Source organism: Balaenoptera ricei, chromosome 5 (assembly GCF_028023285.1).
Source record: "Balaenoptera ricei isolate mBalRic1 chromosome 5, mBalRic1.hap2, whole genome shotgun sequence".
Taxonomy (NCBI): domain Eukaryota; kingdom Metazoa; phylum Chordata; class Mammalia; order Artiodactyla; family Balaenopteridae; genus Balaenoptera; species Balaenoptera ricei.
The window spans coordinates 45895854-45915127 of NC_082643.1; the positions used below are offsets into that span (position 1 = coordinate 45895854).

The following is a 19274-nucleotide window of genomic DNA, read 5'->3' on the forward strand; positions in this document are numbered from 1 at the left end:
GATGATTATACAATCCCACTTCAAAGGGATGTGATCTAGAGTTTTATGTGATTAATTTGGGGGTATGTTCATGTCAACTCAAGCACAGGATTCATGATGCAAGTGTGTTTTCATTTTATTTTATTGATAACTTTCTTCCTTCCAAAAAGATTTGACCTAGCAAGTTAGATTATAAATATCACATTAGGAGATATAAACACTAATACATGTAAAATAACATATTTATGTATTAACAGGTAATAAGTAATATATTAATAAATCAGAAATAGAGAGTTTGTATCATGGAAGGGAGAAAACAAATGTGCTAATACTGAGAATCAGTAGAGTAGGACAAGATTGCTGTATTTTAACTGTAAGCTCCAGGTAAAAGGGAGATACAGTTGGTTATGTAATTTTCACTGTCAGAAAAGAAAAAGCATAGTAATCCTTCAAAGCATTAAATTAAATGAAATTTTAAAAAAATTTCCTGCAAGGACTTTGTGAATGAGATCATGGAAACTGCTCTGTATAGTGTTTATATATAACAAATGCTCCTTGATAAAAACTGAGGCCATAAGATTAATATATAAATTAGCTAAAGGTAATTCTTTAGGAGTGGAGAAGACAAAGAAAAAAGGATCCAAGTCTTGTGCCTGGAAGTTGATTCAAGGCTTAGCACCTAGACTTAGATGGAGATGGAAAGTAAATCTGTTAGATAATCTTTCATAAATATCACTTCCCTCAACTGAGCTACCTAGCTGTGACAAATTCGAGGTTATCCTCTTTGAAGCAGTCCTGGAAGGCTGTTACTCTGTTTTGAGGCTTGTTGGGCAAGGATATCTTTGTAGTTTCTGTACTTAGGCACAGATACAGTGTTAGAAAAAGGTAGATGAAGCATTTGGCAAAGGCTGTGATGTCTTGTTTCATCCATCTTAAAATGCATTTTCCCATTATGAATAACCTACCTGGAGAAATCATTCTTTCAGTGCTGTGCTGTCAAGATCACGGAACAAGACACCTATCTAGTCTGTCTACTTCTGGTGAAAACATTTTAATACTGTTTCCCCTAACTTTAAAAAAAAAAAATCAGACAAATTATATAAGATTAGCACTTGAAAAATATACACTTGCTTCCCACATTATGTTTCCATGAAAATGGAATTAACCCTTTTACACTTCCCCTATGACATTATATTGAACACTGGTGCTCAAGAGAGCCATTACTTCTGCAAGGCTGAATGAGTGGTTCCCTGAGTCCTTCTGCAAGTTGTGACTATTCTAATCATTTTGCTAGTTTGCGTGTAACAGGTTCTAGCAAGGTAGGAATTGGTAGGTCCGTCACTCACAAAGGCAAAAGTTAAGCATCACAGTTTTGTAGTAAATCTTTTCTTAGAAGGGAAGCTGTTGTGTTGCTTGGCAGGGTCAATGCTGGCTCCGTGACCTAAGTTTATGGCAAGCTGCTCAAAAGATTAGTGGCATCATAAGGGCTTTTTCTTGTGTGGAGGCTGAGCTCTAAGTCAGGCGGTGCTTCCTTTCAGTTAAGTTCTATTTCAGTACTTGATGTGGCAGTCAGAGTCCCTTCCTTCTGTGGCCTTTTTAAAAGGTAGAAATGACAACTTGTTTTTCCCAAAAGGAACACCTTAAAAATCTTTTTCAGATACAATGCCAAATGGATGGCTTTTTGTCCTTCTTGTCATGGGAATCCATGAGGGGGGTCACTTCTATCTGTGTTGGCCAGATTGGTTCCGATCTCTTTTTAACAGGATCAAGCCACTCAAGAATTGGATGGAACCAAGCATGGGGACCAGATAGCCTTGTGCCTGCACTTCTTATCAACCGTCCTGTGTTAATAACAAATCCTTGATAAACCTGAGATCTTCAGACGGTTTTGAGTGTGAAAAGAGATGAGAAGATAAGCCTAGGGCTTGAGTGGAGACATGTCACCTGCCGTGATCAGGTTGGGTTTTCCAGTGAGATTGTATTCCTTCAGTCACTTCTAGACAGTATTCAGAATCGGGTCCACGTTTGGCAGTGGTTGATTTGAGTGCTTTGGCAAGTCCCCGAAAGTCTCTGCTCCTCCTTCATTTCTAAATCATAGAGGTAACCTCCCTGTAGTAATGTCCCTTTCAGCCCTAAAATTTTGTGGTGGATGCTCTTTTCCTCAGTTCTGTGCTTGGGAGGCCACTTATCTGCCATGTGCTTAAGTGTCTTTCCTTGCAGACACCTTCCCTGGCCTCCCCAGCCATGGTCATCCCCCATTACTGGCTCTCACCACCCTTTCTTTCAGAGCACTCTGTGATTAGTAATTACTTTCTTTATGACTTGTTTTTCCTCACTAGACTCCGTGCTGTGCTCCTTTTGTTCAGACAGCATCCTTAACTCCTGCCCCAGTGCCTGGCAGTCAATAGGCACTCAGGAGTGTTTGAATGAATGAATGAATGAACGCATGAGTGAACAAACTAATCAGTTACTGGAATAGGAAAAAAATATTTCCCTCCACTGAAAAGTTATCTTCCTCCTTGGGAAGGAGTGTGCACTTGGGTTGGGACTTGCTGCTTCTTGCCTGGGACTTCAGGGATTTTCTTTGGCAGTCAGTGGATCCAGGTGTGCCCTCTACACAATTTAGTTGAGTTCTTCTGAATCTGCTAGAACAGTTCCACATAGTATGGCTTAATATGTTTCCCCCCTAAGGATTTGCCCAAAATGAAGAGGTTTATTAGGACTTGACAGCAAGAAACCCGAAATGAAACTGATGATTCAATTACATGACAAATGACTATAGTGGGTACAATGCAATTTTCTCTTCCTTAAGGGGCCCGTCTTTATTCTGTCTTTATTTGCCAGGTAATTACTGTCACTGGCACTTGAAGTTATAAAAAAGAATAAGTACATATCTGGCAATCCATGATTCAGTAAAAAAGCATGCTTAGCAACACGAAGCTTTGGTTTCTCGAATGGAATCAAGTGGCAGCAGCAAGCTTTTTAAAGAGGTCACACACATACATATTCTTCTCTCTCTCTCTCTCTCACACACACACACACGCACGTACACATACACACTCACGTTCTTTGTTACTTGAATAGCTTTTCCCCTGTACCCTATTGCGTACATGTTCTCCTCATATTTTGCTGTGTTTTGCTCACTAGCTGAATCCTCCACTATACATTACTCTACCTCTTTCCCTAAAAAGCATTTTTTAAAGTGTAGAATAAGAGTCTTTCACCAGATATGCTTTGCTGCAGTCAGAATCACCCGGGGAGCATTTATTATGACATTTGGGACAGAAGACTGAAGAAATCATTTTAAGTTCATCGATTTTTATGTAACTCAAGATTATGAATGTAGAAGAAGCAAGGGAAATAGGGATGCAGATTTTATTTTATTTTTATTAATTTATTTTTATTGAGGTACAATTGACATGTAACATTCTATTAGTTTTAGGTATACAACATAATGATTCAGTATTTGTGTATATTGCAAAATGATCACCACAATAAGTCTAGTTAACATGTCACCTTACATAATTAACAAAATTTTTTTCTTGTGATGAGAACTTTTAAGATCTACTCTCTCAGCAACTTTCAAATATTCAATACAATGTTATTAACTATAGTTATAACTATATAGTCACCATATATAGTTATATAGTCACCATCTGGTACATTACATCTCCATGACTTACTTATTTTATACCTGGAAGTTTCTACCTTTTGACCCTCCTCACCCGTTTTCCTCACCCCCAGCGAGGGATTTAAAATAGCCCTCAATTTGGCCTTAACTGCTTCGAATTCCAAAGAAAGAGGCATTTTCTTTGAGTGACAACCATATTACCAAATAGATACCATCTTCTAAACTGATAACCTTAATGCTGTGTGGAAGATAGCTTCTTTGAAGGCTCAATTTTTTAAACACTTAGGTATTTCATTAGTGACTTTAGGGTGGTCTGTGAATGTAGAGGGGAAAAAGGTCATCTAATGGACCAGTTTAAAGAACTCAGAGGAATATACACCAGACAAGTAGAGAAGAAGAAAAGAAAGAAGGTTGTGTGTGCCTTTTAGCCTTGACTATATGAGAATTGATCATTTCCTCCTGTTTTTAATTTTCCTTGGCTTAAGTATGCAAATATCTATTCATTTAAAATTTTATAATATGCTCTGGTAAACCAAATTACTTCTGTAAAAAAAGATGGTTCTTAGACTTGTAGGTAAGATGCCATTTAATTTTCAGATAATTAATCTCAGAAAATGATATTGTGGTACCTTTTTAAAAGGAGCTGATTAGTTAGTAAAGCATGGACATAGGGCTTTCATCTGTAAATTCACTAGGACTGTCCTCCTTTGGAGCTGTTAATCTAAGGACCACGTTAGCATTGAAGCAGCCTGTGTGGCTTTCTTTGATAACAGTCGTCACAGCTTACCCAGAAGGATAAGTGTTAGTTCGGCAATTTTTGCCTGAAAAAGGAAGAATAAAAGAATACCCTAATTTAACACATGTAACTCTACCTTAGGAATTGGTTGATTGTGGAGCTCTTTCTTGGACTTAACAACTATTTTAAAAGTCAAGAGGTTGACATTTATCTATAATACACACATTGCTTTAAAACCAATTTCTCTTAAGTATTGTGGCGGTAGCATGATGTAGTAACAAACAAGGTGTCACCTGGTAGTAGCATTATGGGTAGAATTGCCATGTGGAAGAGTTTGGTGGTGAACATTAGCACTGACTCATGAACGCAAAAGAAATGGACATGAACCAACTGGAAGTCAGATGCCAAAAAGGAATATCCACTGCTTTGTTTTGGTGGTAACTCACGTTATATGTGGAAGTCAGGAAGGTGGTTGGGGGCTGAGTGGGAAGTGATGGTGTATTTCTATTAAGTAGCTGTCTGTACCCTTAGACTAATGAGATTGGGAATGCTAGAAGGAGAAAAATCTAGAAGGGGACCCTAAAGAAAAAGAATTAGGAAAAGAATGCTCTGACTTGAGATCAACACATTTTAACCTACTAAAAGAAAACTAGTACATTCCTATGCCAGCCCAGAGAACATTAGTTATATGTGGTTCTTATTATACTGGATTCCCTCAGTAGCTCATCTAAATCATCATTGTAGTGTTTTCATGGCCCAACTTGAATTGTACTCTCAAGAGCAGCCTGAGAAAAGAACTAAATCTTACAAGTCTGACAAGACACCTTATGTGTATGTGTCTCTTTTAAACTTGTTAGCGCGAAGCTGAATCCTCTAACTGCCCTCGACCAAGGTGGTTGTCCAACGTGAAGGTAAAAGCATTGAAGTACAGAGTCTCTGAGTTTGCGTAGCGGTGAAAATAGACAGGCAGAGTGAGGAGGTAATCCTTTGCTTGTTTCCTGGCAGACATATAGGAAGAACGTCCAGCAGATGATCCAGTGTCTAATCCGCAAACTTGCTGCGCTCAGCCAGTATGAGGAGGTCCTGGCAAAAATCAGCTCCACGTCGACAGATCGGCTCACGGTTCTCAAGACCAAGCCACAGTCCATACAAAGGGACATTATTACTGTCTGCAGTGACCCTTACACGTTGGCCCAGCAGCTGACTCACATAGAGCTAGTAAGGCCATGGTCATCCTTGTCCTTTATAATCCACACTTGATCTGCTTTGACAGCCAGACAGTGTGTTCGTCAGCAGTAATGTCAAGGGAGAGGTTAGAATAATCCAAATGGGAAATAATCTATGAAATAGCTGGAACGTGTTTTGCTTAGACATTTGAATATGACTATTTCTGATATTTTGGGAGTTCACTTTAAAATAAGTACTAAGCAAAACTGAAGAGGAAAGAGTTTATTGACCTGCCTCATGTTCCCCCTCTAGTTAATTTCTCCATAACTCGCTCAGCCTTTTACTCTCTAGTGTAGCACTGACCCAAGCAGAAAACTGCCTCTGCTCAGACCTTGAAGATGATGACAGTTTTGAGGGTTAAAGGCTTATTTCACAAGCTACATTAAAAAATGAGGGTAGTGTTAAAAGTCAGTAGACAGAACAGAAAGACCATTTCTTCTCCTTTTGTTTAATACTGTTGACCTGCTGGGTTTGTGTTTCAGGAGAGGCTCAATTATATTGGCCCAGAAGAATTTGTTCAGGCATTTGTGCAGAAGGACCCTTTGGACAATGACAAGGTAATTGGTCTACCCAGAGGTCAGCCCTGAAATTGGCAATGGGATTCTTTAGTCTATGATAGTGGGTACAAGAGACAGAAGTTGGAACAATTTTGTTTTAGGTTTTAAGAAAAAGTTTTTTGTTTTTCATTAGCCATATCTGATTCATTGCATTTTTTTCTTGAGCCTGGTCTCTAAGTGCCTTGACAATATTCTTACCCTACTGCCAACTTTTAACCTCTCTTCCTCCTTATTGGGAAATTTAATAAGCAAGTAGGTGCAGGCATTTGTGGTGGTGAAGGTAGGAGATAAAAGGGTAATGGTTTTAGCAGATTAAGTCAGAAGGAAAATACGAAAGGATGCTCTGCTCATGATTCAACAATAGCAGGGGCTGTAAAGACAGGATGCACATCCAGTGTGCTGAGGATGGGTCTTTACTGCCTTGCTTTTTGTTTTAAGGTGAATCCCTCATGACAGGTTTGTTGCCTGATGCAGCCCATATGGAAAGAAACTGACACTAGGCATGGGCTGTAAAACCGGTATACACACACATAAGAAATTTTTCCCCCAGTGACCTCCAGGAAGTATTTCAAATTGTTAAGCAAAGACTGCATCACCCACTAACGAAAGCCCCCCTTTGGGAGTAGGGGCAGCAGCTGTTTTCCGCCCTTAGAATAGTTTTGCTCAGTACAGGAAGTGAAGATTAGGTTTTGCAATAGGAGGCTAGTGGACTTTTTTGAAATTTGTTTGTTTCATTTGGAAGGAAGGAAAGAGGGGTGTAATTAACCTGTTCAAGTTTGGCCTTGAACTGCGAGATGAGCTTAACTTCTTTTTGTTTTTGAACAATATGTCACTCACCCTACTAAAGACCAGGATGATGTAGGCTTCCGTTTATCTACCTTGGAAGATATTTAGTTTCTTGCTACACAAAGTTCCAAAATTCTCTCCTAGACTTAATTTTAAGAGAAAATTTTCTAGTCTTCTGCGCTCTCAGCTTCTCCATGCTGTGCGGACAGCAATTGGTAGTCATACCCCATTAATTAGTCAAGATTGTTTTAGAATGCAGCCAAGACCCTTTTTTTCTTTTTGAATTGTGCTTCTGAGGACAGTTCCCCCCGAGAGTAACTTAGCTTCCTAGGAGAGAAGGCACTGTCATGAATGCAGCAGAATAGATTTCTAGACCTTCGGGTTTTCACTGGGCTATACTAAGAGATTTGATATTTCTGTAAGGAGAGGCAAGAATGTTAGTGGTTCCCTCTCTCTCTCTTTCCCCTCCCAACCCCCACTCTCATCCTAGAAAGCCTTCCTAATTCACACACTGAGAATAAAGGCCCACATCTGAAAAAAATGAGAGCCTAATACACCCTTTTTTTCTCCAACTCATCTGCTCACTTTACTTTCTCTATAGAGTTGCTACAGTGAACGGAAGAAAACACGAAACTTAGAAGCTTACGTGGAATGGTTTAATCGTCTCAGCTACTTGGTTGCTACAGAAATCTGCATGGTGAGAAAATGAATTTTCTCTTCTAGCCCTCTATATTATCTTTTCATACTTATTTTACATCTGTTGGGTCTACGTGTTGGATAACTGCCCTCTTTTTTCTCTTTCTATACAGCCTGTAAAGAAGAAGCACCGAGCAAGGATGATTGAGTATTTCATTGACGTAGCTCGGGAGTGTTTTAACATTGGCAACTTTAATTCCTTGATGGCAATAATCTGTGAGTGTTTTCTGAGAGATATGAGTCCTTTATTTTTATAGATCCTGTGAAATGTATCCACTGAAAGTTTGCAGATAGTACAGTTTTGTTAATGAAAACTGTATTGTTTAATCTAGACTTGTTTCAGAATGTCCAGAATGCTTTAAATATCCAAATTGGTACAAGTATGTATAATCTTTTTTTAAGTATATAAGAATTCATGGAATACATTTAGTCAGTTTATCCTCATCTGAATATTTATGTATAAAGGCTTATATGTGAGATATGTGCCTAAATTAAGGATTTTAGAAAGTGTTTGGGTAGCTTGTGTATCAAGCATTATAGAAATATATGATCTGAGACTAAATCAAATGATTCCATCAGCAAGAGAAGAGGGCAGCCTGAGAAACTGGAACATTTTCTGACTACCCAAGTCACTAGTACTTACCATCCGCCGACCTCATTAGCCTAGCATATAAACTTTGCTCCTCCTCTATATCATGGGGATTTTAATGCCAGTGACTGTTCATTCTATAAACATAGGGCAGTCCCTGTTCATACCTGTTTTCTTGCCACAATTATGGTTAATGACTCTTTCATTAAAAAATATTCTAATTTGTATGATAAATGATATGGCTATGCTACACATTTTAGGTACTCAGTAAATATTTGAATATTTGCCTGACTCTTCAGAGTCAGGGTCAGTTTGAAGCCAGAGAACCTACCAAATTTAATTCAATAATTTTGATTCTAATAAATCCCTCCTCTCACCAATTCTTTTTTCCATTAAAAAGATTCTTTTTCCCCTTTGTCTCCCCCATCAAAATACTGGCCAAGCTTCAGGTCTCTATCTGGCTTACTCCATGAAAATAGTGAACAGATGTTCATCTACATCAAAGACCTGAAAGATCCACAGTCTAGGTAATAGAAGATTATTTAATTCCCCTCTTGTACTGTTAAGAAAATGTCAAGGCAATCCATTTCACGGGAGAAAGTATTTGTAATACATCTAGCTAAAAAAGAACTTGTACTCAGAATCTATAAAGGACCCTACAAAGCAATACTAAGTAGACAAATAACCCAGTGAAAAAAAGAGCAAAATACTTGGACACTTCACAAAAGAAGATATACTGATGGCTAGTAAGTATATGAAAAGATGCTCTACATCATTAGTCATCAGAGAAATACAAATTAAAATGAAAATCACAGTGAAATAGCATTTCACACATGGGAGTGACTGAAATTAAGAAAACTAGTTGAACCAAATATCGTGAGGACGTGGACCAAGTAGACTTCTCAGACATGGGTGGTGGTATGAGATGGGACCACTACTCTGGAAAATCGTTTGGCAGGTTTTCTGTATAAAGTTAACTTCCTTCCACTTAGTAATGAACACTTTTTCAGAACATAGGTTAGAATGACCTCTCTTATTTCTCAATTTCCACCTTCTTTTTCTCCCCCTCCATTTAAATTGGAAGCTGGCATGAATATGAGCCCAGTCTCTCGACTGAAAAAAACTTGGGCCAAAGTGAAGACAGCCAAGTTTGATGTTCTTGAGGTATGTGGAGCTGCTGTTTTGCTGTTACGTAACATTTTGCGCCTGAATTATTTGGAATTTTTTATGTGGCGTTAAAAGTAAGGTCTCGTAAACTTTCTGCAGGTGAGAAGTGTGTAGTTAATACTCTCCTCTCTTTTGTCTGCAGCATCAGATGGACCCTTCAAGCAATTTCTACAATTATCGGACTGCTCTTCGTGGGGCGGCACAAAGGTCTTTAACTGCTCATAGCAGCAGAGAGAAGGTATGTGTTTAAAGGAGTTTTATTCATAGTAGAGTTGCCATGTGTTGCACTGAAATGTGAACTACCATACCGAGCTTCTTTTAGTTTAGATCTAAGAAAGCAAGGCCGCGTGCTGTAGACATTTTTACCACTTGCCACAGAGGGAAGGGGAGTGCTAAAGGAAGGGTGGAAGGAGGAGAGGGAAAGGGAACTTGGTGGAGAACTTTGCAAATGTTATTATCGCATTATTTAAATGATTATTTTGTAACGTGTCATAGTTGCGTTTCAAGCAGTAAATATTAAGTCCTATGTTAAGGTGACTAATAGCATTGGAGAGTAATTTGATTTAATGGAAAACAGACATTTACACTCTGCACAAGGTGGCTGACTTAATACTTTTTTTTTTTTTAATTTATTTTATTTATTTTTGGCTGTGTTGGGTCTTCGTTTCTGTGCCAGGGCTTTCTCTAGTTGTGGCAAGCAGGGGCCACTCTTCATCGCGGTGCGCGGGCCTCTCACTGTCGCGGCCTCTCTTGTTGCGGAGCACAGGCTCCAGACGCGCAGGCTCAGTAGTTGTGGCTCACGGGCCCAGCCGCTCCGCGGCATGTGGGATCCTCCCAGACCAGGGCTCGAACCCGTGTCCCCTGCATTGGCAGGCAGATTCTCAACCACTGCGCCACCAGGGAAGGCCCTCCTGATTTTTACAGTGGTAGATTTATGTAGGGGCTGCACACCTGAAGGGAACCATCCCTGAGGAAATAAGTTGAAGAAGACTGTGAGACTTCTGTCTGGCACATGGGCATAAGGAACAGCGCAGGAATTATCATAAGGGAGATTGTTTCTATCGCTGTGTTCTTGGAAGAGTGGTTCAGACAATTAATAGTGGATCAGTCCGGCAATCCCACTTCTGGGTATTTATCTGAGGAAAACAAAAACACTACATATTTAGAAAAGATACGTGTACCCCCTTGTTCATTGTAGCATTATTTACAAAGCCAAATATAGAAACAACCTAAATGTCCATTGATGGATGAATGGATGAAGAAATTGTAGTGTATGCGTGTGTGTGTGTGTCTGTATATTTATATATATACACATATATATACATATATATAGTACATATACATACAAGTACATATACTATAGTTTCTTTATTCCATTATATATATATATGTATATAAAATGATTCATGTGATCAGCACCACATGAATCCCACAGCCCAGCACTACAGAACAGAGCACAGAAGTAAAGTTCTTGCTTAAAAGCTGTTACACTAGGCAGATATTGCATCTTGATAATAACTCAGTCCTCATTTTCCTTATGATGATACATCAGTAATACTTGTCCCCTTGTATGGGGCCCATTGGTTTTGGGGGAATGCTGAATTGAGGTCAAACCTGTGTTGTTGAATTTAATCCTCACCACAAGTCAGTGGGTACTGTTCCCACTTTAAGACGAGGAAACTAGGCTTTCTTAGCCTTATACCAGGGGTTGGCGAACTCTTTCTCTTAGGGGCCAGATCCTAAATATTTTAGGTATTGTAAACCATACGGTCTCTGTTGCAACTGCTCAGCTCAGGTGTGGTGGCACAAGAGCAGACATAGACGGTACGCAGGTGAGGGGATGAGCATATGCCTGTTTTCCAGTAAAGCTGTCTGGACACTGGAATTCTAACTTCATTTAATTTCATGCTCATGAAATATTATTCTTTTGATATTTCCCCAGCCATTTAAAAATGTAAAATTTATGGCTTCTAGGCCATTCCAAAACAGGCGGTGAGGTGGGCTGGCCCTCGGGCCACAGGTGGCGGACTCCTGGCTTGTACGTCCAGTCAGTTGTGGAACCACATTTTAAGCTGAGGTCTAGCAGAGCCAAAGCCCAGCACCCCCCAGTGACAAGTGGTCTTGCAAAGAAGTGAAGTTCGGGTGTGCTTTTATCCTTGTTACCATGGCTGTTTAGAGAGAAATAATAGAGATATAGTCAGTAATATTTGAAGGAGAAGGTAAAGAGGGGATCTTTACAAATTCAGTTTAGAGACTTCCAGACAATAGCAAATAATTAAAAGTATATTCAAAAGGGTTGTCGAAATTGAAGATTCATTTTGGCTATCTTCAGAGATCAACGAAACAAAAAATAATCAAAGCCTATCTTTTTTTTTTTAATTTATTTATTTTATTATTTATTTATTTTTCGCAGTGTTGGGTTTTCATTTCTGCGTGCGGGCTTTCTCTAGTTGCGGCGAACGGGGGCTACTCTTCGTTGTGATGCGCAGGCTTCTCATTGCAGTGGCTTCTCTCATTGCGGAGCACGGGCTCTAGGTGCGCGGGCTTCAGTAGTTGTAGCGCATGGGCTCAGTAGTTGTGGCTTGCGGGCTCTAGAGCGCAGGCTCAGTAGTTGTGGCGCACGGGCTTAGTTACTCCGCGGCATGTGGGATCTTCCCAGACCAGGGCTCGAACCCATGTCCCCTGCATTGGCAGATGGATTCTTAACCACTGCGCCACCAGGGAAATCCCTATCTTTTTTTTAAATGACTTTAGTGGAAAATCTGAATTTCCCTCTAGAAGTGAAAATTGATACTTAATGTTTTTGCGTATGAGCCAAAATGTATGTTTTCCAGACCTGTCATTCATCTAGTATAGGTGTACCACGTGAGTCATAAGCTTAGGGAACCTTCAAAAACCTGCTCTTGGGTAAACAACATAGGTCCAAGGTTTGTGTCTGCAGCATTATTTACATTGTAGCACATTTAGAATCTTCAAAAGCATGTCAGTGTTTGAGAGAAAGTGGAAGTTACAAAGTGGAAGAACAAAGAGCTTTGTTCTTTGTTCATTCTGGGCTTCGTAGAATTTAGAGTACTCTCTTACAGATTATTATTTTAGATTAATTAATTAAATACCACCATATCAAACCAAAGATGTGAGGCAGGAAAGTCTTACTAAAGAAAGCTCATTGTTTTTTAAACAACCATTAATTTTAATTTGCACATTTATATTCCTCCTTCACCTGGGCCTGCCTCACAACATATTGTGCAAGGTACCACTTTGGTGATTTCCTATGAGAACAGGTGCTTACTTGCTCTGTCACAAGAAGGCCAGGTTTACTCAACAGGAAGTTTATGGCAACTATTACCAAAAACCCTGAGCTCTCACGTTATCTTGAGCAGTATCTTCAAGGGAAAGGAAAATGTTCCTCTAAGAAAAAGTTCATCTAAAATGTAGATGTCTAAATGATAAAAACAGTACAGATTCTCATAGAGAGATGGGTCACACATCTTAAGCTCTTAGTACCTGCAGTGGCAGGTATTCTATTAATATTTTGCTCTATCTAAATGAAAAGTAAGAGTTTTTAGATCTTTTTTCTTTGATTATAGCTAGAACTCTCAGATTTGATTATATGCTATTGCCCTGAGAAAAATGGGGGAAACTAGCAACAAGGTGAAGCCAATCCGCCTCCCGGTGCCACCCATCTTTGCTGCATTTTGGTTATTATAACAGCATTTTCATGTTATGCAAAACTATATAAAGAAGGAAACTGCTCTCATGGGAGGCAAAGAAAACACTGTACCTGTCTTAATTAATTATAGTCCATTCTGTAATCCAGAGTCAATGCTGTTCATTAACTTCTTATATTGTTTGATGAGAGTCTAAATGTGTATTTGCCCAAAACAAACCAGAGCTTTTTGTTTTCTCTAGATTGTGATACCATTCTTCAGTCTTTTAATCAAAGATATTTATTTCCTCAATGAGGGGTGTGCCAACCGCCTTCCCAACGGCCATGTCAACTTTGAGGTAAGGCTGCAAGATCTGAGCCCAGAGAAGGACTAGCTTCTCCAGCCACTGTAGAGAGCCCAGGCCATCTAAGCTGCTTCTGAATTTCTCGAGCCAAGTTTTCTCTTTCCCTACTAATTTGTAAGAAGATAGCAATGCTGACTAGAATAAATTAGCTGCACCATTATTATAAATTATTATCCAGAGGTACTTGAGTAAATTTTTACCTCTACCTAGCAAATATCTATTGCTAATTTTTATTAAATTAAGAAAATTGTGGAGTTCAGAGGATTAGAAGCCAGAGGAGAACATTAAATGGAGTGATCTCATCCAAGCTCATGATTTTTGATAACTGCCTTTAAATTCAACTTTCATTTTATTCTTTTCTAGAAATTTTGGGAACTGGCCAAACAAGTGAGTGAATTCATGACGTGGAAGCAAGTGGAGTGTCCATTTGAGAGGGACCGGAAGATCTTACAGTACCTGCTCACAATACCAGTCTTTAGTGAAGATGGTGGGTAGCCTGTTCAGCCGGGGCCGCCACCAGCATCCACAGACCCTACGATCAGGAAATCAGCATATAAATGCTTGGTGCCTGGTTCCTCATGTAGTATGAGGCCTGTCTTCTGACTTATTCCATCTTAAGAATTTTCTGTTGCACAGAAAACCGTATGATTTATCCCTAAAATATTTGAGTCAGGCACTCACTATTCACCGATAAGCAGTACGTTTCTGTGTTTAAACATTCTTTATAATATTAGATCTGCAGAGCTTTGGGCACAAATGGAAAGTTATTGAAGGATTATTTGCCCTTGTTTAGGCTTGCTTTAATGAAGAAAAAAGGTGTTTCATGATACGTTGACATTCAAGGTAATTTGAAAAACAAAACAATTGCTAGCCCCTGCTGTTTGTCAAAACAAACAGTGGAAAGTCTTAACCTGTTAAAACATTAGGGAATTTGAGGCAGAAACAGTGACTGTGTACAAAAAAAATTGACCAGAAATTTAAAGTTTGTCAAAGACTTGGGGATTGACTATATTAATCTGTTACATCCTAATATTATAGAAATCAATAGCATTATTAACTATTTCTCCTAGTAGATTGGTAGTGTTTGTGATAATGACTAAAGAACATTTTGAATTAATATGACCCATTCCAGAGGGGACTTGATTATTAACCTCTACAAACAGGATTAATAACAAGCTTTTAAATCTTTGGAATTCTTTTTGACTTAATATTAAAGAGAAAAACATTAGAAGAGTGAAAAATTGGCCTAGAAAACCTGACTTTTTACCTGCTAAAATGTCTTTTAAAAAAGCCAGCAGGAAAGGCTCCCCTTCCCATCCCCCTTCTTTATAAAGAATATAAATGTGAGCGTATGATCACATCCTGTGGCTTGCCTTTTTAAGCTTTTTTTGCCTCATAAATTGTCTTAGTTAACCAAGTGCCGTTTTGGCCTAAGAGGCCCTTGGGGTTTTGTTGAGATGGTCAGTCAGGGGCAAAGTGTGGTATTCTGTGTTCTTAAAGCTCCCCGGTTGTAATTTGATATTTTAAAGAGTGTGTTTTGCTGTAGGGTTTGGTTCAGGTTGAATGGGGGATGGATGGAGGTGGGTAATGTATCAGGAAAAGGCTTCAGCGTTAATGCATTTGTACTTTTGGTTGATTGTAGCTCTCTACTTGGCTTCCTATGAGAGTGAAGGACCTGAAAACCACATAGAGAAAGACAGATGGAAGTCCTTAAGGTGGGTCTCATTGCTTCTTATTGCTGTACAGATCTAACTAATAAAGACGTTGGCCTTGAGTGAAGAAAGCCACGTGCTTGTCATAGGGAGTCCCTGCCTGCGTGTTCCAAGTCCTCTCTGTAGCTTATCTCCTGTTAACTGAGTCTTTGTGGCTTGGAATCCTCATCGCCATCCTTCAGTTTTATTGTCTTTTTTTTTTATTACTGGCAGATACATAGTGACTCTGTTCTTCTTTCTCCCATTATTTTATGGAATGAGGAACTGAAATTACCCTGTGGTATGTTAAAAAGGGCACTGACACATTTTCTTCATCTAAAAGATAAGAAGTTCAGACTGTATTTCTGAATAGTTCTAACAGTAAAATCTTACTTCACCTGAGATCAAAGAGACCCAAGTACCAGCTGGTTCAGTAAATTGGAGTGTGTCACTTATCGACCAGATCTTGGTCCCCTCTTTGGTTTGGGAGAGAGTTGGGACTTTAAATGTAATACAGAATCTCTCCAAATTTAAAAATGTTGTTAATCTATTAGTGTTTTCAAACAAAACTAGGATAAGTAAGTTTGTATTTTAACCATCTGAGATGGTTTAATGGGCAAAAGTAGCCCAGGATATAGTATTACTATAACCAAAATTGCTATATGTGTATTTCTACTAAGAGACTCTGGGAACATGTGCCTCTTTTTTGTTTTTTAATATTTATTTATTTATTTGGTTGCACTCGGTCTTAGTTGTGGCAGGAGGGCTCCTTAGTTGTGGCTCGCAGGCTCCTTAGTTGTGGCATGTGAGCTCTTAGTTGCAGCATGCACGTGGGATCTAGTTCCCTGACCAGGGATCGAACCCAGGCCCCCTGCATTGGGAGCGCGGAGTCTTATCCACTGTGCCACCAGGGAAGTCCCATGTGCCTTTTTGTACCAGGTTGACAAGCCCATTTTCTCTTCTTCCCATAGTCACTTGGGAGCCTTCATTAACTTGATCTTGGGCTAGGTTTCATGAGCCAGGGTATCTAAGCTGTATTTGGTTTTGTGTGATTTTATTTGTTTCAAAGGAAAATTTAGGCGTTCTTTGAACCTTTCATTGAGGAGGGATGAGGTACAGAGGCATTGGAATTATTATGCTTACAACAGGTCATGGTGATAGGCAAAGGATTGGAGATGTTTCTTCTTTTCCCTACCGCTGTGTGAGCCCTTGAGGGGGAGCACAGGGTCTTCCCTCACATGTGCCACAGCTCTGGACCTGCTCCTGTGCTGTTGAGGAAGGACGTTGGGTTACTGCAGGTGTTGGCCGAGGCCGAGCACCCCCAAAGAGAATAAAAAAGAAGTACGCTGTGATCCTTTGCAAAAGGATCTATCCACATATGCTAAGTGGATAGATACTAAGGCTCATCATTCTAGAATGATAGTACCTGCCTGAAAACGTGTACACACATTAGCTTTGCAGGCAGTAGGATATTTTTACATAGATGCTTCTCCTGCTGGTCCAAGAGTCACTCATTCGGACACTTGGGTTCAGCAGTGGCAATGACAAATACACCTGTGAGGGGAGACACCTTTCTTGTCGCTTGATATTTAAATGCTCTCAGTGGGCACCGAATGTGAACTCATTCAGATTTACTAAGTATCCCATCTGCCATGAGACCAGTATGGTTCTAAAAGCTTTTTATCATTAATGACCTTTGTTTGTGTGTGTGTGTGTTAATATAAAGCCACTCAAGGTATAGATTTACCTGTAAACAAAGATTTGGCCATCTCCACTAATATATATTTATTTTAAGTGACTAGCAGTTCTCCCAGAAAACCTGAAGGACTTCAATGCTTAATATTTTTCTGTCCTTCTTTAAAATTTTTTTTAATTGATTTATTTTTTATTAAAGTATAGTTGATTTACAGTGTTTTAATTTCAGGTGTACAGCAAAGTGATTCAGTTATATATATATTCTTTTTCAGATTCTTTTCCCTTATAGGTTATTACAAAATATTGAGTATTGTTCTTTGTTGTTTATCTACTTTATATATAGTAGTGTGTATATGTTATTCCCAAAATCCTAATTTATCCTTCCCCTCACCTTTCCTCTTTGGTAACCATCAGTTTGTTTTCTACGTCTGTGAGTCTATTTCCGTTTTGTAAATCAGTTCATTTGTGTCGTTTTTCTAGATTCCACATACAAGTGATACCATATGATATTTGTCTTTGTCTGGCTTACTTTAAACTATGTAAAATCAAACTTCAAACATGGGAAAGATGAAACTAGTATTAGGTGAGGCTCTTCATCCTCATTCAGATCATTTGCCACCTTCCTTCTTATCTTATCTTCTTTATTACTCAGGTCCAGCCTCCTGGGCAGAGTTTAACACACGGGATGCTGGCTGCTGCGTTCAAGCAGATCATCGAGGGGCTGGCCTTTGTTTTCGGGCATCTAGTGCCACAGAAAATCGTGACGTCCCTGCAAGCACGCTCCCTCAGGAGCAGATGGGGACCTTATTCCCCACAGCTGACAGACTGACTCAAATTTTGCGAGACTGAAATGTTCACTGAGGACACTTGAGAAAGAATCCTCTAAAGATCCCAGCTCTGCAATGATTCATCTCCTGGAATTTCCATGTGAATCACAGCTCTGCACCTGGATGGAGCTTTCTTTTGTGTGTGTGTGTGTGTGTGTGTGTTTTAATTTGGTTCAACATTTGCTGCTAATGGGACTTGCCCAGCTGAGTGCTGGCTCTTAGGAAGCCCATGTTTCTTTGTTAACTTAAAAGAAAAAGGGAGAAGAGGGAGGGGAAGCAAGCCCTCCATTTAGATCCCAAACTGCAGCTGAGCGGCATTGCCGGGAGGGGCCAGGCTGGCTGGATGCCAACTGCGGACTTTGTTTCCCTGAGCGCGGGCTGTGTTGTGAATTCCCCTCCTCCCTCTTCCTACAAGGTTTTGAGTTGGCTGCTGGTTAGCAAACTCCTTTTTACCCATATAAGTTATTTAATATAATAATGAAGTTAACACTGTGGTAGGAAAATAGCCACTAGAAAAAAAAGCAGAGTTTGTCATTGGACTGTGTAACATTCTAGAAGGACCTTCTGTTTTCTTTACCCTTCTGAGCTGTTTACTACTGACCACTGTGTTCTACAGATGTGTTTTTCAGTCGTTTTTTTGTTACTTAGTTTTCCATGACGCCTATTTTTTTTTTCCTCTTGTAAATTTAAATTATCTGACTTTAAGGGTCTTGGGAAAAAGCCCATGGCCTAATTACAGTTTAATTTTTTAAACAGACTTATTTTTCACTACCTTTCGTAGTCTGTTGGCGACTAAATATGTGAACAGAGAACAAATTGGAAAAGATAACCCCCGCCCACGAGAGCAGTGAACAAAACAAATGAAAAACATCTTGCTGTTGACTCAGAGGTCGAACTAATTGTGAAATAGTTCACCTTGTTAAACATCTAAATAAATCTGTAGTGGCTCTGCAAACAGCCATTATATTTATTTACTCTAGGAAAAACTAGTAGTAAACTGTGCTAATGAAAAAAAAAAAAAAAAAAAGACATCATGTTCAAAACAGAGATGTATTTGCAAACTTAATGACATGGTTTCAAAAACACAGAGCATGTCTGTATGCAGCACGGCATCTCAGCAGACCTAAAACGTCTCCAAGCTGTCCCTTTACAACCATCAATATATTTGACACTCTGCGGCCAGGAGTTGTGGTGTCTTTGTTTTCTTTAATGGATGGGGTTGGTGGGGGGGTATGGGGGGAGCTGCAGTCTCAGTCGTTCAACTCAAGTGACCGGCTGAAAATGTGTCTGTCCTTAGGGAAGTGGCCTTTAGGAGTATGTGCGTGGGCCTTGACTTTTTGAAACTCAATCATAGTAAACAGTTAATAAGCATCACTTGCCAGGCACTTCCAAGTGTTCGGCCTGGATCATCATCTTCGCTTCTTAGGCGTGGAAACAGGCTTATTAATAATAATAATAACTTGTCCGCGGCCGTATAACTAATGAGAGACACAAAGATTTGAACTAGACCTTTAATTCCAGAGCCCAGCCTTGAGATCACACCGCCAAGCCTTCTGAGACTTCGGTATAACCTTCAAGCTTGCGAGGAGCCTGGGGATCCGCTGACCTGCAGATGTGGATTCTGTAGGTCTGGGGTGGGACCCAGGCGATGCTGAAGGTGCTGGTCCTGGAATCCTGGGAGC

At 39.6% G+C, this 19274-nt stretch overlaps 1 protein-coding gene across 4 annotated transcripts in view; it reads left to right on the forward strand.

Annotated features, from left to right (window-relative positions):
* RASGEF1B (RasGEF domain family member 1B) overlaps positions 1-18777 on the forward strand; it is a 567483-nt gene extending 548706 nt beyond the window's left edge. For all 4 annotated transcript variants that reach the window (XM_059922778.1, XM_059922779.1, XM_059922780.1 and 1 more), the window contains 10 exons: positions 5352-5564; positions 6056-6130; positions 7518-7613; positions 7726-7828; positions 9286-9365; positions 9511-9606; positions 13278-13373; positions 13743-13866; positions 15022-15094; positions 17418-18777. In XM_059922778.1, the coding sequence (XP_059778761.1) occupies positions 5352-5564; positions 6056-6130; positions 7518-7613; positions 7726-7828; positions 9286-9365; positions 9511-9606; positions 13278-13373; positions 13743-13866; positions 15022-15094; positions 17418-17442 (981 nt within the window). In that variant the 3' untranslated portion in view covers positions 17443-18777. The remainder of the gene's footprint in view (positions 1-5351; positions 5565-6055; positions 6131-7517; positions 7614-7725; positions 7829-9285; positions 9366-9510; positions 9607-13277; positions 13374-13742; positions 13867-15021; positions 15095-17417) is intronic.
* The last annotated feature ends 497 nt before the right edge of the window (positions 18778-19274 follow it).